General features: G+C 57.9%; 1 protein-coding gene across 2 annotated transcripts in view; it reads left to right on the top strand.

The window, feature by feature from the left end:
* Nucleotides 1-21,403, top strand: part of LINGO3 (leucine rich repeat and Ig domain containing 3) — a 28,056-nt gene extending 6,653 nt beyond the window's left edge. For both annotated transcript variants that reach the window (XM_023942751.2, XM_086862472.1), the window contains exons 2-3: nt 6,877-6,980; nt 17,106-21,403. In XM_023942751.2, coding sequence (XP_023798519.1) covers nt 17,139-18,953 — 1,815 coding nt within the window. In that variant the 5' untranslated portion in view covers nt 6,877-6,980; nt 17,106-17,138 and the 3' untranslated portion in view covers nt 18,954-21,403. The remainder of the gene's footprint in view (nt 1-6,876; nt 6,981-17,105) is intronic.
* The last annotated feature ends 3,059 nt before the right edge of the window (nt 21,404-24,462 follow it).

Below are 24,462 nucleotides of genomic sequence, written 5' to 3'. Positions count from 1 at the left end.
TGTGATGCCCAGGCTGCTGTGGTGCCTCAGCATCCACATGGGCACCCCAAGGCTGGGATCCCAGCCCGGGAGCAGAGGCAGGATCCATCTCTCCAAGCACACCCTCCTCCTTCCTCTGCCTCAGCCCAGCTCTTCTCTTGCTTCCCTGCCTTCCTCCCCCTGAATTTTTCATGCCACCACAAGCTCAGCTGCTGCTTGCAGCCCCATCCACCACGAGGGTTTGATTCCCAAAGCTGTCCCAGCTCTGCCCAGCTCAGATCTGGAGCGCCGGGGCTCCTTGTTCAGCTCCCAATGTGCCAACCAAAATAGCAGCGGCCACATACTGGAGTGGAGAGGAACAAGTGTCACTGGGAATTAAAATGACAGATCCCAGCATCAAGGTCTCCGAGGGTTTGTGCTTTATTAAGCAACAGTGAGTTCATGGGAAAGGACTTTGACTCAGAGCACCGGTTGTGTCTACAAGAAAAGAGAACCAGGGACTATATTTAGGCTCAGGCTGTGATGGGGAGACAGGGCCAGGCACTGAGGGAGGGCAGCTGGGCATCCTCAGCTCCGTGGGGATGAGCCCTGGCCCCGCAGAACAGAGTGGGGAGCAGGAGGTGGGTTTGGGATTGTGGAATCCCCAGTGGTTTGGGTAGGAAGGGACCTTAAAGCCCATCCAGTGCCACCCCTGCCATGGCAGGGACACCTTCCACCATCCCAGGCTGCTCCAAGCCCCGTCCAGCCTGGCCTTGGGCACTGCCAGGGATCCAGGGGCAGCCCCAGCTGCTCTGGGCACCCTGTGCCAGGGCCTGCCCACCCTCCCCGGGAAGATGCTGGAGAGGAACAACCCCAGTTCTGAGGGGCAGATCTGGAGGGTTCCCCTCCCTGTGCAAGGGGCTGCCTGGGGGTCCTGCATCCCCAGCCCCACATCAGCCATGGCCAGGGGTGTGTGGAGTGGCTGGGAGAGCTCCTCTGAGCAGGAGTCACCTTGGCTGGGACTTGTACAGCATCTGCTGGGTTCACAGAAAAGAGGGGACCAGGACCCTGCTGTGTGGTCCTCACGTGGCTCCCTCTCCTTTTAATGTGGTTTCCTGCTGATGGGAGTGATTTAACAGATCAATGTTTTCTCTTCTTGCCTCAGGGTCTGCCTCTTCCCACCGCCCCCTCCTATTAAAAATTCATTGTTTCTCCCAGATACTGTTGCTAGAGGGAGACAGGGAGAAATAAAGGAAGTTCTTGGAAAGGAGAAGAGAAAATATTAAGTGGGAAGGGAATTGGGAAAAAATTTAAACCAAATATTGTCCCTCTCTGCCTCTTGTTGCTCTGGGTACATTTCAGCCCAAGCTCTGTCCCTGTCACAGCACAGAGCCCTGATGTTCCCAGAGCTGTGTGGGAACTGGGGGGAGTTTGGGTGGTGGGGACAGTCCTGCTCCTTCCAGGGAGATGGTGAAACCCCTGCTGGCTTCAGAGCTGGGAGTGTGGGACATCATGGCTGTTTCACACAGCAAACCCCAGCAGGCACGGGAGGGAAGAAGGAGCAGAAGCAGCGACCTGCAGCGGGGGATGCGCCTGATCTCTGACTCAATTCCCATCCTCAGCATCTCCAGAAAACTCCCCCCAAGGCCTTGGTTCCTTTTCCTGCTCAATTTGGCTGCTGTTTCCATCCAAGTGGATGAGGGGCTTTGTTTGAAAACTGAAATAGCCAGGAGGGTGCTGATGGCTGCTCTGTTTGGATCAGCTCCCCTGGCCCTGCGGCACCGGAGCCGTGGCTGTGACACGGAGCTGCTGGGCTGTGTGCCACCAGTGGGGATGGAGCATGGACTGAGGGGGATTCAGGCAGGCTTGGGAAGGCTCTTTTCCATCTTCTGAAGCATCCTGGGCACGATCCTCACAGTGCTGCTCGCAGGGCAGCAGCAGCAGAGGTCTGCAGGGCAGAGCAGGGGAGCTAAAGGGGCTCCAAACTCCCTCAGCCACACTCGGTGCTGGAACACCTCACCTTAGGGGAGCGGATTTGTTTTCATTCAGGAAGACTGGAAAGAATCATTTTCAACCCCTTCTGAGTGGTGCAGCCAGAGGAGCAAACCATGAGGGTGCTTGGTGCTTCTGGCCTCTTTTTCTAGAGGGTCACCCAGGCTGACCTTCCCCGTGCTCAGGACAGCTGGACACCAACCCTTCAATATTGGCACAAGGAGCTATTTTGTGTTTTTCCATTTAAATCTCATCTGAAGGGAAGTCCATCTGGTTCCCTCTGTGCTGCCAGAGGAACAAAGGGCTGTTCCTGGGTCAGTTTTCCACAGGGAGACCCGGGAGAGGCAGCGTGGCCAGGACCTGTGCCTGGTGGTGGGCTGGGCAGGGCCCCTGTAATTGAACACTAATTAGGGATGGAAAAGGAGCAGAACCCTGCAACTGCAAATGGAAGGTAGAGTGACATAAATGAGAGAGAAACTGTGACCTTTTTCCATAAGCAGGAATATTAACCAAGTGTGACTAATGGAGTGGGGGGGAAATAATCCTGCCTTCATTATTCCTTATTGCTGGGCCTGATGAGGAGTAGGAGCCTTGGGCTGCTCCCAGGAAAGAGCAGTGGGTGATGCCAGCACCTCTCCCAGCCATGCCCAGTGCTCTGGCAGTCGTTCCAGGAGTTACTCTGGAGGTTGGACCCTCGACAGTTCAGGGAGTGGTTTCTCTTCTTCCCTTCAGGGTCACTTTTCCATCAGGCACCAGCCTTGGGGCACAGCAGTTCCCATGGGAATGTCCCGATGGGGTTTGGCACCACTGCTTTCCCCTGCCTTGCTCAGCCTGTACCAACATCTGGAAACCTCTGGAAATCCCAGTCCAGGTTGTTGCTGTGGCAGGGACAAATGGGGCTGTGATCTGTTGGGTCAGACTCATCCAGCACCAGACAATGCTGCTGGGTTTTGGGGTTTTTTTCCATGCCCCGAGGTTCTCTCTGGCTCAGACTATTGCTGGCCCTGGCCCTGTACAGGGGTCACTCCATGGCCTGGGGACCTGTCCCTGCTGCCTCAGTCCTGGCTCAGCTGTCTCCACCTCAGTGACTTTCCCAAGACTCCTAAGATCTTTTTTCCTGTTTCATTTTTAACAGCTTTGCCTCATTTCTCCCTCCATTTCTCTCCCTGGGGTAATCTCTGGCTGTGTCCCCAAAGCTGGGATATGCTGTATCCCTGCTGTGCTGCTGTGGAGCTGAATTTTTCCTCTTCCTTAAGCGTTTTCCAAATTTTCCCATTTACTTTTGCAGAAAGAAACTCTTTGAAGGCCTGACACTGAGACAGGATTTCAAATGAGCAGCTTGTGACACCTCCCTGCGATAATGTGTCATTTTTGTTGTTCATATCTCAATAAATAAAGGTCAGCTGGAAGCTCAGCTGGCTGGGAAATCTGACATTAATTACACTAATGAGCAAAAGTCTCTGGCTTAACGCTCTTGAACACGGGGGCAGTGCGACACTGACCAGATCTTGGGCACTATCAGGTGTCCTGGGATCCATGGAATGAAAGAATCCCAGAATCTCCTGAGCTGGATCCCTCAGGGATGATCAGTGCAGCCCCTGGCCCTGCCCAGACCCCCCAACAAGCCCACCCTGAGCATCCCTGAGAGCGCTGTCCAAACGCTCCTGGAGCTCTGGCAGCCTTGGGGCCAGGCCCATTCCCTGGGGAGCCTGGGCAGTGCCAGCAGCCTCGGGGGGAAGAACCTTGCCCTGAGATCCATCCCAAGCCCTGGCACAGCTCCAGCCCTTCCTGGGCTCCTGTCCCTGTCCCAGAGCAGAGCTCAGCCCCTGCCCCTCCGCCTCCCCTCGGGAGGAGCTGCAGCCCCCGAGGAGCCTCCCCTCAGTCTCCTCTGCTCCAGCTGAACGAGCCAAGTGCCCTCAGCTGATCCTCAGAGCCTTCCCCAGCTCCGTGTCCCTCCTCTGGGCAGTGTCCAACAGCTTTGGATCCTCCTGATCTTGTGGTGCCCCAAGTGCCCCCAGCACTGGAGGTGAGGCTGCCCCAGTGCAGAGCAGAGTGGGACAATCCCTCCCTGGGCCTGGTGGCCCTTTGGGCTGCCAGGACTCACTGGTGACTCAGATCCAACTCGCCACCAACCAGGACCCCCAGGTCCCTTTCTGCAATGGTCTGAGATGAGCCAGATTTGCTGCCATGCTTGGAAGAGTTCCTGTGCACATCTCAAGGGATGCTCCTGCCTTAGAAGAGCTCAACTTGGGCACCCTGGTCTGCTTCTCTGGAGGTCTCTGCTGATTTCCAGGACATCTGCATCCTGTTTGGCTTTGGGATTTGCTGCTGAATTTCTTCCTTCAAGGGGATCCCGTGTGCAGAGCTGGAAGCTCCTTGATGGAGAAGCCGGTCCCGAGTGGTACCTGGGGTGAGAATCCTCTCCTGGCTCCTCCACTGAGTAGCCCAGAAAAGAGTTCAAATCCAAGTTTTGAGTAAAACACAAAGCACAGGAGCAGAAGGTGACAATGGTCCTGGTGGCACAAACAGGAGGGCCAGGGAGCTGTGCTGGTGTCACCACGTGGGGCTGAAGGAGGCTTTAGGCCACTTCACCCACGTGCTGGTGGGTCCCGTTTCACAAGGATTAAAATGTATTTGCAGACAAAACCCCCGGAGGTAACCTGAGACAGAGGCTGCTACGTGACCCAGGAGCTGCCAAAAACAAATGCCAAGACCATCAGCTGAGCCCCTGCTCGTTCCCAGGGCTGGGAGTGAGGGACTCACCTGACAAGCCAAGCCCAGGTGGTCTCTAAGTGAGTTTTAATTCCAAGTTCCCGATGCTCAGGCAGGGTGGGAGCGGCTGCTCAGTGCCAGGAGCTCAGCACGTTTGGGCTGACTGCAGCTCACTCTCAGCAGCTCTGCAGTAAATACGTGGCTGTGTCCAGCCTGCTGGAATTGGATTGAAATTTTACCTTCTCCATCCCCGGAGCTGGAGCCTGGCCATGGGGAGCAGCAGCTGAGCTGTTGTGGTTGGGATTAACCCTTGGATGGGGCTGGCTCCGAGCATCGCCCACGGAGCCTCCTCCATCCCTGCTGGAATATTTCAGTGTGTGAGTCCCACACTTCCCTCGCAGTTATCCCATCTCCCAGGACTGGAGCAGCCCCAGGGATCCACAAGAGATCTGTGTGCATCAACCCCTGGAGCCCCAGTCCCTCAAAGCACACACACTGCATCCCCTGGAGGCAAACTCCCCCTGGAATTGCACCAGCTGTAGTTGCTGGAGGTGCCACAAGCTCCCCCCTCAGGTGTTCCTGGGTGGTTTCTGCATCTCAGGGCTTGGTCTGGGTCGTTCTTGGTGTTATTTCAGGTGCTGGGTCAGAGCTACTCCCACACGTGTGTGCTCCAGCCCCTGGTGCTGCAGGGCACGTTCCTGGGGATGGGATCCTGCTGTGATCCTGAGCTTTTCCATCCTGCTGCCAGCCCTGAGCTGTCGCTGTTGTCCAGGCCTTACCTCCTGGAGGGGCTGGTGCCTCCCCTGGCTCCAGCAGGAGTGCCCAGGGCAGGGGATTTCTGCTGCCAGGGGGGTTTAGTGCTGTTCCTTTACCGGGGAGCATCCCTGACTGAGTTCTGTGCATCCCACCTGGGATTTGCATCCCTGCCACCCAGGGACTGGATGGGGTGAAGGGCTCAGTGTATCCCACTGACACTGGGACCTTCTGGGAGCTGGGAATGCGGTTCCTGCCGTTCCAGGGCCTGGCTCCCTCAGACAGAGCAGACACGGGGAGGGTGTTCTGGAGCAGGGAATGAACAAGGATTGCCAGGCACTGGTTGAAGTCCTGCAGGCTCACAGTCCCCAGGCCCTGGGGGTGACCAGGAGTGTGGAACCCTCAGTGTTGTCCCTTCAGGTTTGAAGGGAATCCTCTGACTTTGGCTTTGGGGCACTGCTGCTTTCCTGGAGGAATTTTAGCTTTTCCAGAGTGCTGGGCACTGTCAGTTCTCCAGGATCCCCAGAAGTGAGGATTTACCCATCCACAAGCAGCATGTGGACACCGCTGGGACACAGGGGGATGGGGAGCTCCATCCTCCGGGGATTCCTGGCTCCGGGATGTGCCAGGGATGTGATCCCTGCTGCTGCAGAGCCGGCTCTCCTTCCTCTGCCGTTCCCAGCAAATCCCGGAAAGCTCCTTTGCCTAAGGCTCCCCAAGCCTCTCCCAGCAGGAATTAACCCCCCTGGCTGCTGCTGCTGCCCACCCAAACCACACCTTCCAAATCTGCTGGGGACTGGAGCAGGCACAGAGCAACTGCAGAGCTGCAGCAGCAGCGTCTCTGCGTGGGTGCCACCGAGCAGGACCCGAGTCGGGTCATCTGAGGGCTGTTAACCAGGATTTCCGCACAAAAGGAGCTATTTAAATTCCCTTTCTTTGCAACGGGCAAATTAAACTTGATCCAGAGAGTTCAAAGCAATTCAGTAAAACCACAGCAAATCCTTTGTTCAGCATCTGCTGCATCAGTGCTGGGAGCATCTCCCGACACCCCAAGTTACCCCAAAATGCCCAGGGGGTGGACATGGGGCTGGGGGTCTGGCCAGTGGCACTTTTCTTCCACGTTTGGATGGAATCTGCCCTGACTCGAGGCCCCCTGGGTGGGTTCATTCCCCTCCTGCAGTCCCTGCACACGATTCCCAAACGTCTTCCCCGCTCCACCCAGAGCTACCCACAAAAGTGTGATATAATTTTATATTTATCTGTAGATTTATCTATATAGAACCAGGCAAGCTGCAATGGCCAGGTCACACATCCAGCTGGAGCAGCACTGAGGATGCTCCCCCCTCTCTGGGAAGTGCCTGGGTGCCTCATTCCTGGACTTTGGAGGAGTTTCTTTGGGATTTCTGTGGCAGGCACTGAGGGAAAGTGACTGACAGTGGTGTCCTTGTGCTTTCTGTGCAGAGGAGCCGAGGCTGGCTGTGCTGGACACTTCACCATTTGAACATTCCCAGGCTCCAATGCCTGAGCAGATCCCAATGTTGGAGCAGCCCTGGACCTGCAAAACGGTGAGAACTCCCTGGGCTCCAGTGGGACTGGGGGTTGTGCACTGGGACTCTCAAAATCCAGCTCATTTTTACCTCATGGCCACCCCTGCTTGGTGGCATTAGCCCCTTCCTTGTCCCCCCCTCCTTGTGCAGCAGGAGCCCTCGGCCAGTCATTTGTCCCATGGCACAGCTGGGACATCTCCAGCCTGTGGCACCACCCCAGAATGAGCAAGAAGCAGCTCGGGCAGAGCTGTGGTGTGAAGCTCTGGGTGCTGAGCTCAGGTGCCTTTGACCCCACAAGAACCCCAGCCTTGGACACTGCTGGGCCCCATGCCAGGATCCATGTGCAGCATCAGTTTGAGGGGCAGGATGGATTTCCTGGGATTTGGGAGCTCATCAGCTGGGAGAGGAGCTCTGGAGGCTTTGCCCCTGCTCTGCTGTCCCTGCCAGACAGGGAGTGAAGCCACACGGCCCCGCCGTCCCCTTTCCCTTCCACCACGGAGATTTCTGATTTTTGGGATCCTCTTGTGGCTGCACATGAGAAAGGAGCTGCTCTCCTGTGTGCCAGCCCCAGCTGATGCCCCGCAGCCGTGGATCTGGGGACTGACGCCAGCGAGCCTCGCTCCAAATGTCACCGCTGTCACATCCTCCAGCCCGGGGGAGTTTTGGGGGTGGCACAGCTGGAACCCCCCAGGCTCTGCTGTTCCCCTCTGCAGTCTGGGCAGCGAGGCCAGGAGGGATCTGGGGTGAATCCCCCCGGCCCCCTCCCCTCTCCGGGACTATTTCAGGGGTTGCTCCCGCCTGGCGCCACAGGGATGGATTGGGATGTCAGGAGCCATTTCACCCCTGTAATGGCATTTTGCTGTCGCTGCTCCCATGATCATAATTGGGATGGCACTAAAATCTCCAGTGCAGCAGCAGCTGTAGAAAGGTCTTAGAAAATGCTCTCAGCCCGGGACTGATGCTGAGCTGAGCTGGGAGGGGGAGGGAAAGCTGTCACTCCGTGCTCCTGGCTGGAATTCCCACTCCAAGCAGGGTTTCCAGCAGATTGGGGGCTCCACCTCTGCCCCCTTTCCCCGCTGCCCCCGCAGAGCTCCGAGATGAGCAGTCCTGCTGGGACCGGGCTGTTTTCCAGCCACAGCTGCCTGTCCCTGCTGGCCTCGGAGCAGGCAGCTGTCCATCAGTCTGGCCTGTCAGTCTGCTCCTCTGCGCACATGTCCAGCACTCCAGTCGAATTAAAGCCTCTGGAATGATGGATCACCCTGCCAAGGAGCAGAGATGGGCTGGCAGCTGCCAGGACTCCGGGCTCCCTCTCCAGAGGGAAGCTGGGCTTGCTGGGCACCCCCTGCCCGGGATGAAGGCTCCCATGGGGCTGAGCCCTCGGGAGCAGGGTCCTTCCTGAGGTCCAGGCTGCAAAGAGCCATTGTTTCATCCAAGAGCTCGGAGGGGTGGCTGGGACTGCCCTGACCGGTGTCACCACAGTTCAGGTGAGGGATTAGGAGGATATTTTGCCCTCAAAGGTCCAGCACTGGCAGCCAGTGACAGCGCTCAGGGTGTGATTTATGTGCCAGCCCCCCGAGGGGCTCAGGCCAGCGTTACTGAAGTGCTGAGCTTAATGAACGAGCTGATCTAATGAGGGCTGGCACGGCTGGGCCGGCCGGACAAATGAGGTCGTGTGCTGGGGCAAAGCCCGTGGGAGGCAGCTGGCACTGAAATCACCGGGAAATCACCGGGAAATCACCGGGAAATCACCGGGAAATCACCGTGCAGCAGCAGGGCAGGGCTCTCTGGGCACTGCTGGCCAGACTGGGACCAGTGCTGGCACTGGGGGTGGCTGCACGTCAGCATCCCCAGCGCTCCGCACGCCCCCGAGCAGCGTCATCCATCAGCGCTCTGAAAGGTGCCTAATTACAGCCTCTGCTTTCCTGTTCCCCTTATTCATCATCCTGCCCCGCCACCTCGTTTGTTACCCGGCTGCTGGCTTGGAGCAGCGAAGGCACAGGGTCCCCTCCTGTGATGAGGTCTCACGTCCTCCCTGCTGCTCAGAGCCCCTGAGGGTGATGTGGCCCCCCCAGCAGGAGGGGACACCCCCAGAGGTGTCCCCAGTGCTGTGCCCGGGGATGTCCTGCCAGGCCAGGCTCTGGCACTTTCCCTCTGTCCCCTCCCATGTGGCATCAGCCACGCTCTGGGTTTGCTCCTGGGCTCCAGGCTGTGTTTTGGTGCAGAGGGTGAGGGATGAGCTCAGGAGGGAGGCAGGAGAGGGAGGCAGCTGCAGAGGAAGGAGCAAATTCCCCTCTGTGATTTAATGCTCTGTATTTGTGTCTCTGTGGGGGCAGGAGCGTGGCCCTGCTTTTCCCTGCCTGCCTTTCCCTGCCTGCCTCTCACAGCTGTGCCACTGGGGCTCTTGTGGGCTCGTGTTTTGTACATCCAGCAGCAGCAGGTGTCATGTGGACCCTGCCACATGTTGGACATGTTGCCAGGGGTTTAGGTTCCTTGTCCCCACTCCCAGGCTGAGGAGAAACCTGAGACCGTGCAAGCCTTGGCCACAGGTTGGTTTGGATGGGCAACTTTGTGCTTGGATGGGGACCTTGGCAAAGCCCAGCTTTGGTGGAACAGGACTCAGCTGGATTTGCACTGGGAGTCTCCTAGACCTGAGCTGTCATCTTGCTGCTGGGACCCCTCCTGGCTGGGTCAGTGCTCAGGGACAAGGACACCATGGGGGCTGTGGCCAGCACCTGGGCCTGGTGGCAGACTGGAACATCAGGAAGTGCCAGCAGCGTGGGCTGTGGGCTGTCAGCCTGCATTTGCCTCCCAGCCCCTCCTCATCCTGCCCCTGATGTTAATGGGCTTCTGCAAATTAAAAGTTCTCACTTGGACCCTCAAAGAAAGAGCAGCTGCTGTCCATCCAGGGACCACAGCCACCGTGTGAGGTTCAGCTCCAGGGCTCCTGGTGGCACTGGGGGAGCAGCTCAGTGGCAATGAGGTGTCTGGGATGCAGCTGAAGAGGAGGAGCCAAACTCAGCCTCTGCTCTTGTGTGGTCCAGCAGGTTCTGAGGCTGTTGGGATCCAGGTCAGGTTCACTCTCAGCCACCATCTCCCAGCAGCAGTCGAGATTCAGCTCTGACTGGTGGTTCAGTCAACCCACCTTGGGTGGAAACAAGAGCCCAGCACCCACCTGCCCTGCCCCCTCTCCTGCTTTTAGAAGAGTTCTCCACTTTGGTAGAGAAATAGAGATGCTCATGGAATATTAAACACCTCCCCAAAGCCCCTGTTGCTGATGAGTGGCTTCTGCTCCTCGTTGCCTGGTGCAGGCAGTGACCTTTCAGAAATGTTGTACGTTGTGGTCGTCTCTAAATGTCTCCTCTCCTGGGAGCATCTTGTGGAGATAGAGATTCAGACATGATGTCTGTCAAGAAGAAAAGCAGATTGTGGCCAATCTGGGGCTGCCTGTGCAGTGTTGCCTGTGCCACGTGCTCAGGAATCATAAGGTTGTCTCTAAAAATAAGCAGTGGCTTCTTCTGGGTTGTCTCCTTGGCGCCGTGGCTCATCAGGGAATCCTCGGTTCTGGGGTTTCGCGGCGTTTGCGAGGGCTGGGAGTTTCCACGTGGGAGGGGAGGGGAGAGTCCTGTGGCCACGGCTGCCGAGGACTCGGGATGGGATCCTGGGCTGGGAAGACGGCTCTGTGGAGACACCAGGTTTGCTGGGAAGGAAGGGCAGATCCTGCCTCCCTGGGAGCTGCTCCAGCGCCGGCTCGGCCGCCCCGAGACCTGGGGCTGCTGAGCAGGAGCCGCGTGAGAGGCAGCAGCTGCCACTCACCAAAATAACTCCCTTCTGTGGGAGCTTTGCATGTTCTCCAGCCGTCCCTGAAGTCAGGCTCGGGGATGTTCTGTGGTGACCCAGCCTTGGCTCCTGCACAGACAGCTCCTTCACGCTCCCGTCCCCATTCCCATGCCTTGCCAGGAAAATCTGCTTCTGCTTGAGCAGCCTTGAGAGGGACACGAGGGTGACATCAGGAGCACGGCCACCGTGGTCACAGCCCAGCTGGGCTCTGCCAGAGCTGTTGGGGGTGGTCACTTGGCCACCTGGTGGCTTGAGGACCCTAAAGCTGCTGGCCAGGTCCTGTGGGGTGGGAAGATTCTCTGTAGGACCCTACAGGGTGCCCTCAGTGCCCACCCAGCCATTGGTTCTCCCTTTTCTCCTCCAGCCCTGCCCTCCTGCCTGCCCAGCCCAGCCCTGACCCAGAAAAACGTGCTGAGAGCGGCAGAGCCAGAAAAATTTGTTTCCCAGCCAGGCCCTGATGGGATTAGGAATAACTCTTTCCTGGATAATTCTCCATTAGGTCCGGTGATTGATTTCTTTCCTTCTTTCCCCCAGCTCTGTCCTGCTCTCCCTGTTTCAGCTGGATTATTTATTCTCATGCTTGGCTTGCTAATTGCCTGATCACCAGAGCTGAGGCTTGGGCACATCCCTGGCCTCTTTTGACCCTCCAGTTTCTGCCTCTTTATTTCTGTCTCAGCTCTGACTTAATCCCCTCCACGCCCCAGCATAAACCAGGATCTTTCTGCTGCCCTGTGCAGAGGGAGGAACATGCTGGTGTCACCCCAGGAGCCAGGAAAGGTCTGAGGGACATTCCTGAAGCGCCTCCCCATCACCTCTATCCTCCCCATGCCCCCCTGTCTTTTCTGGGGTTTTTCCAAGCTCAGTGTGGCTCCAAACCCTCTGACTTTGCAGACCAAGGCAAGAGATAAAATAAAGCTGCAGGAGCCACACGTTTGCTTTTGGAGGGTGGCACAGGTCACCTTTGGTCCTCATTTCAGCACCCCTGGGAACTGTGCCCTGCTCTGAGCTGCAGCAACAGCTGGAAAAACACAGTTGGATTCCCTGACTTCACATTTGGGCATCAAACTGTGCTCTGCCAGCTCTGCACAGTGCCAAGACAGCCCTGTGGTGCCATGATCAGTGTGGGTGGTGTCACCAATGAAGCTGAGCATGGAGCTTCCATGGGACCCTCATTTTTTGCCTTTTCAGCCTAAAATCATATGGGGGAAGGGTGTTTTTGGAAGATGTAACTGAGGGCTCAGGGCTTTCCAACAGGGAAGAAGGAGCAGACGTCTGGACAGGCTTTGGCACAGGACTGAGGCCTGGGCTCCTCTTCAGGTCTGGAGGAGCTCTGTCGTGGGGCAGCTCTGGCTGCAGTTCTCCCTTCCCCATGGGCAGAGCTTGGAGCCAGGGAATTGTTGGCATCAGCATCCAGAGTGTCCCATCCTGCTCCGAGCCCCGGCCAGCAGCTCGGGGAGGTTCAAGTCCATGGAGCCTGCTTGATCCATGGATTCCTGTTCCTGGGAATCGAGATCTCATCCAGGTCACACGCCAGGACAGGAGCACACGGAGCTTGTCCTGGTGGAGAGTCCAGCAGCAATCCTGGCCAGCTGTCAGTGAGCTGGGAATCAGCCCAGGGATCGCTCCATCCGACCCCAGCCCCAGCCCCGAGCAGGGTGATGGTGTCTGTGAGGAGGCTGGCACAGCCCAGCATGGCTGGCATTGCCTTCCCTGGCACGGTGACAGGCTGGGGACAGCAGCCAGGGAGCGAGGATGGCGTGGGGACACTTGGCTGCCAGGCAGGGCTGGGCAGAGGCGAGCAGGCAGCGCTTGGGGGGGTTCCCAACAGCACTTGGCTGCTGCTGATGTTTGTAGGAGCCCTCTCCTGTCTCATGCCAAGTTTGGGACACACTGGCACAAGACACTGGCACCTCCCTGACACCCATGTGACAGAGCACTGGGGTTATCCCCCCTGTTGATGTTTTCAGCGTGAGGGTCCCACCATCACTTTCTGCTCCATTTGCTCCCTCCCTGCTTTGGGGTCTCCATCCCCTCCTGGGGTTCCCTGCGTGCCTGGAAAGATGCAGCAGCATCCCCTGGTTGCCTCTGGCCCCTGCCTGGCCTGGAGCAGCAGTGATGGGATGGTGGGAGGAGAAGGGCTCAGCAGGAGCATTTTACATCCTGCACATCAAGGGAAGGATAAAACAAAACCTTGCTCTGACCGAAGTGTTTGTGCTCATGTGATGTCTGAGCAGGGGAGCCTGGAAATGGCAACCTGGGCTGATTGTTTTTGGTATTTATTCACAAAAAGGGAGAAGTAATGGCAGCTGAGGAGCAGTTGCTCTTGGAGGAGCTGGCAGAGACAAGCTTGTGCTGGAAAAGCAGGAGCTGTTTGAAGGGTGGAGAGGGAGCAAAATCCCATCTGTGCAATCCCAGAATGGTTTGGGATGGAAGGGATCTTAGAGACCATCTCATTCCACCCCTTTCTGTGGGCAGGGACACCTCCCACCATCCCAGGTTGCCCCAAGCCCCATCCAGCCTGGCCTTGGACACTCCCAGGGGTCCAGGGGCAGCCCCAGCTGCTCTGGGTAACCCCAAGCCAGGGTGGCTGGAGAGCAGCAGCTCCTCTGTGCTGCTGGTGGCTGGGACAAAAGGATCTCAGTGGTCATAAATCTTGTTGGGGATGTTGGGAATGAGGCAGGGAAGGCTCCAGGGGTTCACAAAATTCTCCAGTTGTCCAAATTGTCCAAATTGCTCTTCTCTGCTTCCCCCATCACAGCCCCCCAGCCCTGGGCTTTGCTGGCTCTGTCCCTAGCCCTGCATGCAGCAAGCTTGTTATTTTTAAAAATAAATTAAATGAGGAGAAGAGCCTCTATCTAGGCCTTGTTCTGGATCTTAATTGCCCTGGCTCCCCAGGGGCGAGCCCGGAAAGCGCTGCACAATGGCTGTAATGAGCTATTAATAAACAGCCCAGCTCTGCCTGGCCCTGCCTGGGACAGAGGGACCGCGGGCCCCCGGTGGCCCTGCAGGACACACAGGGTCTGTGGGATGTCCTGCAGAGACCACTGGGGCAGAGCCAGCCCTGCTCCTCACTCGGATTTGCCGTGCAGGAGCCCTTAACCCCGCTGTGGGGTTTGCTGAGGGGTCAGTGGAGCACCCATGGGTGCAGCAGGGCTGGCTGATGCTGTGGCTGTGGGGAGGGAAGGTGAGCCCAGGGCTGCGGCTCCCGTTCTCCATCTGCCAGGGAAAACAACTCCAGCGGGGATGGAGCTTTGCTTAGAGGATCAGGTGGCCGGAATAGTAACCAAAAGTGGAGTTGGGTTACCCCGGGCTCATCCATAATGAACACGGGGCAGAGCCTCAGGCAGGGAAGGGAAGGGCTGGGTCCCCTGGGGCTGGCAGGGAGGGATGGTGGGCACGGGGACACGGCCCAGCGTGAGACACCATTGAAGTGGCACCTTTATTTAGCGTGGAGACACTGAATTGGACAAATAAGTGTCACAATAAACGGGGAGGGGTTTGTCCTGTGGGTTTGCAGGTCATGCTTGGGGCATCCTTCCCATGCAGCCCCAGCAGAGAGCAGAGTGGGGCCTCCAGGGGGGCCAAGGGTAGCTGCCCCCACCTCACCCCAGAGCCAGCTCAGGTTCCCAGGGCCACCAGCCACGCAGAGCCCTCACAAGGTGGCTCTCCTGGAAGGGGAGGCTGCCAAGCAGCTCCAGTGCCCAGGTGGCATTTGGGGACCCCCAGTCCCCAGGTGGCATTTGGGGACCCCCAGTGCCCACAGGAGGTTTGGTGCAAGCAGTGAAGCTGAGCAGGGCTGGAGAGAGGGGAGAAGGGGGCAGGGGCAGCAGTGGGGTCGGTGATCCCACCCCCCCTGCATCCACCAGCTGTTAATCCTGTGGTTGTGTGAAATGGTGACGCTGTCCTCTGGGTTTGATTCCTTGGAAGGAAAATGGAAATGTGGCAAAATTAAGACAGACACACACACAAGAAAAAAAATTAAAAAGAAAAAAAGGAAAAAGGTGTCATAGACCCAGAATAGAATTGTTGAGGTTGGAAATCCCTCCAAGATCACCAAGTCCAACCGTTACCCCAGCACTGCCAAGGACATCACTTGCCCCTCAGTGCCACATCCCACATCTGTAAATGGTCACAGAACCCTGGGATATCCTGAGGGGAAGGGACCCACAAGGATCACCGAGTCCAGCCCCTGGCTCTGCACAAGACACCCCAACAATCCCACCCTGAGCACCCCTGAGAGCGCTGTCCAAACTCTCCTTGAAGATCATCTCCTGTCCTTCCAAAATTGCACTTGAGCAATGGGTGTGTTCCCAGCGAATTGCTCCTCCTGGATAATGGCATCAGGACAGGAAATTATCCATGGAGGTTGTGTCCTTCCCTGAGACATGAGCACAAAGAGTCAATAACCCCCAGGGTCCTGAGGTGGTTCCCACGTGCCACCAGCCCATGGAGACAGGAGGGAGGGTGACACCAGCCTTTGGTGTCCTTTGTCAGCACAGTGGGTGTGAGGAGCAGGAGATGCTGGGCTGGGCCAGCTCCTGCTGTCCCTGCTCCATCAGTGTAACCTCTCTGAGGGATCTGGGGTCCCCATCGCTCTCCTGTCACCCCCTAAGCCAGGCAGCAGTCACCTCAAGATGGGTCTTTTTGGGGCCTTTTGGGCACTGAGGACCTGCAGTGGCACCAAGCTGGAGCATTGCAGCCACACCTCGATGGCCTTCAGCAGCCACAGATGTCACATCACCCTCTTCCCTCGCCCCACATCCTGCTGAGCTCCCACAGACAGGTTTGGGGTCCCTGAGGTGTCCAGAGGGACAGAAAGGAGCGTGTGAGGGCCACAGCTTGGGCTCCCTGCAGGTCAGAAGGGCTGGACCCAGCCCTCGGGGACTGCACCCCAGTTTGTCCCAGTGCTGTGGAGGTGCCAGTGCCCCGCTCCCTGCACCTCCACAGGGGTGGCTGGAGGGGCTGGCTCTGCTCTTGGTACCCCCAATATTCTCTTGCCGGGCTCCAAAAAAACACCCCACAGCTCCCCAGCTGAGCAACTCTGGCACTTAATTAGGTTAATGACCGTGCTTCATTAAGGAAAGGCGGCTGAGGAGTGTGTGGAGGTGCTGGGAGCTGCGGCTCCAGGCAGCCTGGCAGATTTGGGGTGCGGATGGGGATGGGGAGCAGGAAAGGGAAAGCAAAGAAAAGGGAAAGCGGTGCTGAAGTGCTAATCCCTGGAAAGGAGGGCAGCCGGGGCACGGCGCCGCGGGTCGGTGTTAATCCCTCCTCGGCAAAGATTGTGCCTGGGGCTGCCTTAATCTGGGCTCCGAGAGGGCGGGATGGGGACTGGGATGGGGACAGGGACTGGGATTGGGATGGGGACGGGGACCAGGTCCTACGAGTGGCACCAAGTGTCCCCCATTCTATGGGACCCCTCCAAACTGGGGCCTGGGGAGAATTTGTGCCCTGAATGAGCCCTCACATCCCAGAGCAGAGGGAATGGGACATACTGACTGTCACCAGAGGGAATGGGACATCCCCTGTGTCACCACGGGGAATGGGACATACTGACTGTCACCAGGGGGAATGGGACATCCCATGTGTCACCAGAGGGAATGGGACATCCCACCTGTCACCACGGGGAATGGGACATCCCACCTGTCACCAGGGGGAATGGGACATCCCATGTGTCACCACGGGGAATGGGACATCCCATGTGTCACCAGAGGGAATGGGACATCCCACCTGTCACCAGAGGGAATGGGACATCCCCTGTGTCACCACGGGGAATGGGACATCCCATGTGTCACCAGAGGGAATGGGACATCCCACCTGTCACCAGGGGGAATGGGACATCCCATGTGTCACCAGGGGGAATGGGACATCCCGCCTGTGTGGCGAGCTGGCGATGTCTCTGCCAGCATCTCTTTGCTCCTGCGCTGCCTTGGGGTGTCTGTGCCCCGCATTATCCCAGGGTGCTCCCTTGCCCATGCCTGCACCATCAGGGGCACAGGGAGGGCACAGTGGGAGCAGAGCCTCAGGTGTGGGTCTGCAACCCCGGCTCCTCTCACAAACCTCTCCCCCTGCCTCAGTTTCCCTGTTCTGATGGAGAGTGAGGCTCATTTATCCCAGTTTTGCGCAGGGCAGGATCCCCAGGTTGCACGGTAGGTGAAAGGGATCCTGAGGGTTTCCTGCAGGGACTGGGGCCTTAGCAAGCCCATGGGGCAAGGCTTGGGGAGCACTGGGCAGTCTCAGCTCCCAGACAGGCGCATGTGGGCCAGGTTGTGCTCTGTCCCCGCTGACTCCGCTCTCTCTCCATGGCAGGCGCATGGCAGAGCGGCAGTGAGCCCCTAGACCATGCCCCACACAATGACATGGTGGCTCCCGCTGCTGCTCCTGCACGTGGTCCTGCTGTCCCCGCGGGCGGGCGCCTGCCCCGCGCGCTGCGAGTGCGCCCCGCAGCTGCGCTCGGTGCTGTGCCACCGCAAGCGCCTCACCGCCATCCCCGAGGGCATCCCCACCGAGACCAGGGTCCTGGAGCTCAACAAGAACCGCATCCGCTGCCTCAACCCCGGGGACCTGGCACCATACCCGCTGCTGGAGGAGCTGGATTTCAGCGAGAACATCATCTCCAATGTGGAGCCCGGCGCCTTCAGCAACCTGTTCAACCTGCAGACCCTGCGGCTGCGGGGGAACCAGCTCAAGCTCATCCCCCCGGGGGTCTTCACCAAGCTGACCAACCTGACCCTGCTGGACATCAGCGAGAACAAGCTCGTCATCCTGCTGGACTACATGTTCCAGGACCTGCGCAACCTGAAGAGCCTGGAGGTGGGTGACAATGACCTGGTGTACATCTCCCAGCGCGCCTTCTCGGGGCTGCTGGGCCTGGAGCAGCTGACCATTGAGAAGTGCAACCTGACCTCCATCTCAGCCGAGTCGCTGTCCTACCTCCAGAACCTGGAGGTGCTGCGGCTCCGTCACCTCAGCATCTCTGCACTGGAGGACCAGAACTTCAAGAAGCTCTACAATCTCCTGCAGCTGGAGATTGACAACTGGCCGCTGCTGGAGGAGGTGTCCCCCACCAGCTTCCAGGGCCTGAACCTCACCTCGCTGTCCATCACCTACACCAACATCACAGCCGTGCCCGCCGCTGCCTTGAGGAACTTGGTGTACCTGCGGTACCTCAACCTGTCCTACAACCCCATTAGCACTGTGCTGAAGGGCTCCTTTAAAGACCTCATCCGGCTCCAGGAGCTCCACATCGTGGGCGCTCTCCTGGTGTCCGTGGAGCCGCAGGCTTTCTCCGGCCTGAGACAGATCCGGCTGCTCAACCTCTCCAGCAACTTCCTGTCCACGCTGGAGGAGAGCACCTTCCACTCGGTCAACACGCTGGAGACGCTGCGGGTGGACAGGAACCCGCTGGCCTGCGACTGCCGGCTCCTCTGGATCCTGCAGCGCCGGAAGACGCTCAACTTCGACGGGCAGCAGCCCATGTGCTCCTCGCCGCCCGAAATCCAGGGCAACGCCCTGCGCGACTTCCCGGACTCGGTGCTCTTCGAGTACTTCACGTGCCAGAAGCCCAAGATCCGGGATCGGAAGCTGCAGCACGTGACGGCACGGGAGGGGCAGTCCGTGTCCTTCCTGTGCCGGGCTGACGGGGAGCCCGACCCCTCCATCACCTGGGTGTCCCCCCAGCACCGCATGATCACCACCCGCAGCACGGGGCGGGCCACGGTGCTGCCCGGGGGCACCCTGGAGATCCGCTTTGCCCAGGTGCAGGACAGTGGCACCTACATCTGCATCGCCAGCAACGCCGGCGGCAACGACACCTACTTCGCCACGCTGACGGTCAAGGGGCGCCCGGCCGACGGTGCCCACCACGCCAACCGGACTTTGTACCTCAGCGACTTCAACGACACCTTCCACAACGACACCCAGGTCTTCTTGAAGTTCACCTTGGACCTCAAGACCATCCTGGTCTCCACGGCCATGGGCTGCATCACCTTCCTGGGCGTGGTGCTCTTCTGCTTCCTCCTGCTCTTCGTCTGGAGCCGTGGCCGGGGGCAGCACAAGAACAACTTCTCTGTGGAATATTCCTTCCGCAAGGTGGACGGTCCCACCACCACCACCGGCCAAGGAGGGGCCAGGAAGTTCAACATGAAGATGATCTGAGCCTCTCCCAGAGGAGAACCGTTGTCTGCTGCCCGGCCCTGGGACGGGGCCAGGAGGGCTGTGGGAGCACCGGCTGTGTCCCAGAGCTGGCAGAGTGACCTTGCTGTGCTGGGACATGGCTGGAGACAGAGGTGCCACAGGCCAGCAGGGTCAGAACCGTGGGGACCTCAGGGTCGGGGAGGGATAACCCCGATGTCCCAGCCCTGTGGAGAGCCCTCAGGGCTCAGGGGCCGTCCCAGGGGCTCCTGATGTAGCAAGGTTTTGCTACCAACTATGCATTTCTTGAGCCAAAAGATCAGCAGTGTTTGGGCCTGGGAGAAAAATGCTTCCTGTTTCCCCCCCACCCTTTCCCTTTTTTTGTAAGGGACTCTTCAGAAAACTTTCCTGGTAGTTGTTTGTGGTTCTTTTCTTGGTGTTGGTTAGTCCAATTTTTTCTTTTTTTTTTTTTTTAATTAATTTCCAAGAGAAATGTCTTCCGGGGCAATGTGGGACTGGGGAAGTTGTGCCGAGTTGGGGGGGTCCCCAGCCCCTTGGAAAAGACAGACCCCTCCCACCCCGGGCACGGATGTGCCTTGAGAGCTTCTCATCCGTGGATTTAAGATCCAGCATCTGCCAATGTGGGTGCCCGGGGACGCTTCTGCACAAGCAATAAAAACCCTCCAGGGCCAGGCTCTGAGGAGGTGTCAGCAAGAAAAAAAAGGGGGGGGAAAGGCAAAATAAGGCCAAGATTGTTAAAATCAGGAAGAGAAACCCTAGGGCGATGCAAGGCTGCCCCCCCACCCCGCCTCTGCATCTGCCCGAGTGGGGTAGGGATTCCTGCGGGTTCAAAAGGCACTTTTGGGTTCGTTTTCTTTGAGTTGCAAAGTCAAAATCTGCAGGAGAGCAGGACCTGGCTCATCCTATGCAGGGAGGCTCTACAGCCCAGGAAAGAAGAGAAGAGAAGAGAAAAGCTGGGAACGAGCAGTCCAGGAGAACGACCTGGCTGACACCTCCATCCCAGATCCTGCATCCTCCAGCACTGAGGACCACGGGTCAATGTCCCTGGGGCTGCTCCCTGCTGCCACAGGGGTGGTTCCTGCCTTCCCATCCCAGCCCTTCCCAGGCTTTGCCCTGGCTCGGCCTCAGAGTGTGGATTTTTGTGTGTGGGAGAAGGAATGAAGCTGGAAAGGAGGAGCCTGGATGTGACCTGGAGGATCCAGGGAGTTCATTGCTTCCTCCTCCTCTTTCTCCTCCGGTGTGCACCCTGGGGGTTGCTGCAGGTCCCACCTCTGTCCCCATTCCTGCAGGGATGTTTCCCACCTGGATGTCCCTTCTCCAGCCAGTGGTGGTCAGGCTGGGAGCTGGAGGGGACAGGTGCCCATCTCCTGACGGGCATCCCAGAGTGGCACCGGAGCATCCAAGGGGTTGGGAGCTTTGTGGGGCACAAGTGGCTGCTCAGAAAAACCCCCCAACCCTGTTCTGCTCTCACAGGGTGCCCCCCAGCCATCCATCATCCATCCATCATCCATCCATCCATCCATCCATCCATCCATCCATCCATCATCCATCCATCTCTATCCATCCATCCATCATCCATCCATCCATCCATCCATCATCCATCCATCATCCATCCATCCATCCATCATCCATCCATCCATCATCCATCCATCCATCATCCATCCATCATCCATCCATCCATCCATCATCCATCCATTCATCCATCCATCATCCATCCATCCTCCATCCTCCATCCATCCATCCATCCATCCATCCATCCATCCATCCATCATCCATCCATCCATCATCCATCCATCATCCATCCATCATCCATCCATCATCCATCCATCATCCATCATCCATCCATCCTTCCTTCCCTGCCGTGGGTCCGGCTGTCCCCGTGGCCCCGCATGCCCGGTGCCCCTCGCCCCTGAGCCGTGCATGCCGTGTCCTACCAGGGTCCTGTTTGGTGTCTGGGTTTTTTTTAACCGTGGGAGGGGGGTGGGAGGGGGTCGGGCGTGGACCCTCACAGTGGGAGCAAAGGGCAGTGCAGACCTGGCACAGTTTTCTATGTAACGAGCATGTGAGATGTATTTGTGAGCAAAACAAAAAAGGGAAAAAAAAAACCAACGAAAAAGGGACTTTTGTGGCTCATTTGGGTTTTTCTCCCCCTTTTCTTCCTCATGTTCCTCTATAAGAAAATGCAAAATCAGTGGGCAAAGCAGGACCTGGAAAGGGCAGGAGCACCGGAATTCACACCCTTGAGCTCTGCAGACCTGCTGCAACCTGGGAAGTCCCTGGAATTCCAGCAGACCTCTCCCCCTTCCCAGGGCTCTGCTGGGATTTGCAGCCCCTGAGCCTCTCACCACCATCAGTCCCACAAACCACACATAAACAATGTGAAACCACCTCCCAGAGGGTACCAAAGTCCATATTAATAACTAATAAATGATTAATGCACGTGTGCTAACAAACTGCTGCTGCTATTAATCGATTATTAATTATTAATGCAGTGTTTATAAGGATGTGCCGAAAGTGGAGGGTGCAAAGGCAGCACCTCAAGTCCTGCCTGCGGGAAAACTGGGGTTTGGGGAGCTTAAAAGGAGTCACATCCACACGAGAGTGCACAGACATGCACAGGCACACACACCCGGAGCCAAATCCTTGGATGGGGCTGGAAAATTTGGCACTAGGAGCCTGTGCCTGGGGAAACTGAGGCACGGGGGGGGGTCGCTGCAGTGGGGCAGGAGCCAGTGGGGAGCGGGAGGTGCTGAGTAGCCCCCCCAGTGCCGATCTCATCCCGCAGCCCCGGGGCACAGCCCGGCCCCCCCAAGGCCATCCCTGCCCTTGGCAGCGCTGTCCCCACCACGGGCTCAGCCAGCGCAGCGTGCCCTTGTCCCCCCGTGTCCCGTCCCCTTGTCCCCCCGTGTCCCCTCCCCAGTCCCGGCTCTCCCGCACGGGCTGGGCTGGCCCCGGCGCTGAGAGCGAAGCAATGCCTCCATCTGCTGGAGAAACGAGCCCTGGGCCGCTCCAGCCCGAAATTCCAGCCCCACACATCCCCTGGGGTCCGGGGGCGCTCGCAGCTCCCACCCCACGGGGGAGGGTGGCCCTGGTTGCCAAATAACCGGGAGGCTGCAGCCCCCACGGGCTGGGCGAGAGCAGCTGGGAGGAAAGAGGAAATCGAGGTTTCTTCATTTCCTGCTTCAAGATGCATTTCATGGCTCAGGGAGGTGAAGGGTCGAGGTTACAGCTCCTGCCTGTGCCCGGGGCTGTGGGGCACAGGAGCCAGAACTGAGCCCCCCGCTCCTTTTGGGGTGAGCTGCAGGATGGAGATGCTGCGGGAGCACCCAGGTGGGTTCGGTGCCCCCAGGATCGCCCCAGCCTGCCCTGAGCTGGGCATGGAGCATCCCCACAGCACCCACGGGCTGCTGAACAGTGCCATGGGAAAAAAAAAATCAGCAAAAAATAAAGACAATTAGAAAACTGCAATTTTCCAGCAGCTGCATTTAGAGATCCTATCTCCCACTGGGAAAAGAAACCAATTTCCTTACAAACCAAAAAAGCTGGAGCTAAGAAAAGCTTCCCTGCATCAGCCCCCCCAAATCCAGGGGGAAAAGGGCTCAGCAGCTCCTGGACCAGAGTCTGCAAATGCCATCAGTGCCACCAAGGCCATCAGGGCCATGTCCTGGAGCAGATTTATCCACCTGGAACAGGCAGCAGAGCCCACCAGATGATTCAGGGATGCTCCATGGTTTGGAGAATTAAATCAGCAGTTTGCACAGTCCTGCACAGGTTGGCAACAGGAAATGATTGTCCTTGTTAAGGGCTTGGGTGGCTTTTAAACTTGGCATTCTCCCTGGCTGTAATAAGACAACTGAGGAATCTCACAGATAAAAGGCAGCTCCTGGCTGCCCCTCTTTCCCTGGCCACTTCTCTTCAGCTTGGCAGGGCCACAGAAATGGCAGGAATTCTGTAATTTTATTCCTAGCATTTTCTGGTACTTCTTAAAGGTCGTTTTGTTCATTATGGAAAAAAAAAAAAAGTGATGCTCTTAAAAAATTTCTTCCCTGGGAGGGTGGGCAGGCCCTGGCACAGGGTGCCCAGAGCAGCTGGGGCTGCCCCTGGATCCCTGGCAGTGCCCAAGGCCAGGCTGGATGGGGCTTGGAGCAGCCTGGGATGGTGGGAGGTGTCCCTGCCATGGCAGGGGTGGCACTGGATGGGCTTTGAGGTCCCTCCAACCCAAACCAGTTTGGGTTGCTGGTGCAGTGTGGGGTGGATGGTGCAGGTTGTGCCCTCCCAGAGCCCTGCACCTCCTCCCTGCGCTGGATCCAAGCATGACTCAGCCCCACACGGTTTTTTATCAGCTCTCACACACGGCCCCAGCGCCCAGAAACGGCCCCAGCCACAGATCAACAGCCACAACCCCTGGCTGGCCTGGGAAATACGGAAATAAACACACTTTATGTTTTACATAACATAAACACAGGAAGGGAACTGTGGGCTCCTCACAGGGGGGCTGCAGGGTCACAGCACCCACCGAGCCCATCCCAGCCCCCAAAACCCGGCAGGGGTGCCTGGATCCAGGGTCCTGCTGTCCTGGTTGGCCTCAAGCAGTGACATTTTCCACTTTGCCCATGGAAACTCACGTCTCCCAGAGCCTGCTCATCCCAACCTCGCTGCTCCCAGGAGAAATCCCTGCAGCTGTCCTGCTGCTGCCTTCCCCCAGCACCCACGGTGGCACCACTGTGACTCGAGGAGTGAATGGAAGGGAGGAAATATTGAAATATTTGGGGTTTAGAGTGTTTTAGAGTGTTTAGAGTCACTTTTTAGTGACTTCATCCTAGAGGGGACAGACACCAATGGGAGAATTTTTTCCAGCAACTGAGCTGGGTCACTTGGTGCTCTTTGAGCATCTGTAAAGCTCTGGGAGACAAAAACAAAAAGGTATTTTCCAGTGGCTGGGCTCCTCTCATGCAATGGCTGGAGGAAATCCCAACAAAAAGACAGATCCCAGACCAAAGAATATCCTAAACCGGAAGAGAACCACAGGGATCTTCAAGCCCAACTCTTACAGGAATTAAACCTATAACCTCATTTCATGGAAGAAAATGAAAATATTTCTCCTTGCCAACCCACCCGGAGTAACAACCCAGAGGAAGGGGAATTAATTCTGTGATGTGAGGGGGGGTTTGTGGGGGCAATCCCCTCCTCAGAGCAGCTGCCACCCTTAAATGCATCCCTAGAGCCATCCAGGAAGGAGGAGCAGCCTGGAGCTCCACGAGGGGCTCGGGGACACAAATCCACAGGTGGCACCGGCGGTGACACAGTGACCTCAGCCGGGGCTGGAGCTTTGCCAGGGGGCTCAGAGAGCTCCGGGGGCTGCGGGGGAGCGAGGCCAAACCCCGGCTTCCTTCAGCCGAGCACGGAGCAGGTTTTGAAAGCACATCCTGCCCTGGGCGCAGCGCCTTGCGCAAGGAGAGCCTGAGCGCAGCATGGGCAGCGCCGGGATGGGCCGGGATGGGCAGCGGGAGCT

Source organism: Cyanistes caeruleus, chromosome 25, assembly GCF_971803275.1.
Source record: "Cyanistes caeruleus chromosome 25, bCyaCae1.hap1.1, whole genome shotgun sequence".
Classification (NCBI taxonomy): Eukaryota; Metazoa; Chordata; class Aves; order Passeriformes; family Paridae; genus Cyanistes; species Cyanistes caeruleus.
Note: the sequence above shows the minus strand (reverse complement) of the source record. Positions and strands in the feature narration are given on the sequence as shown.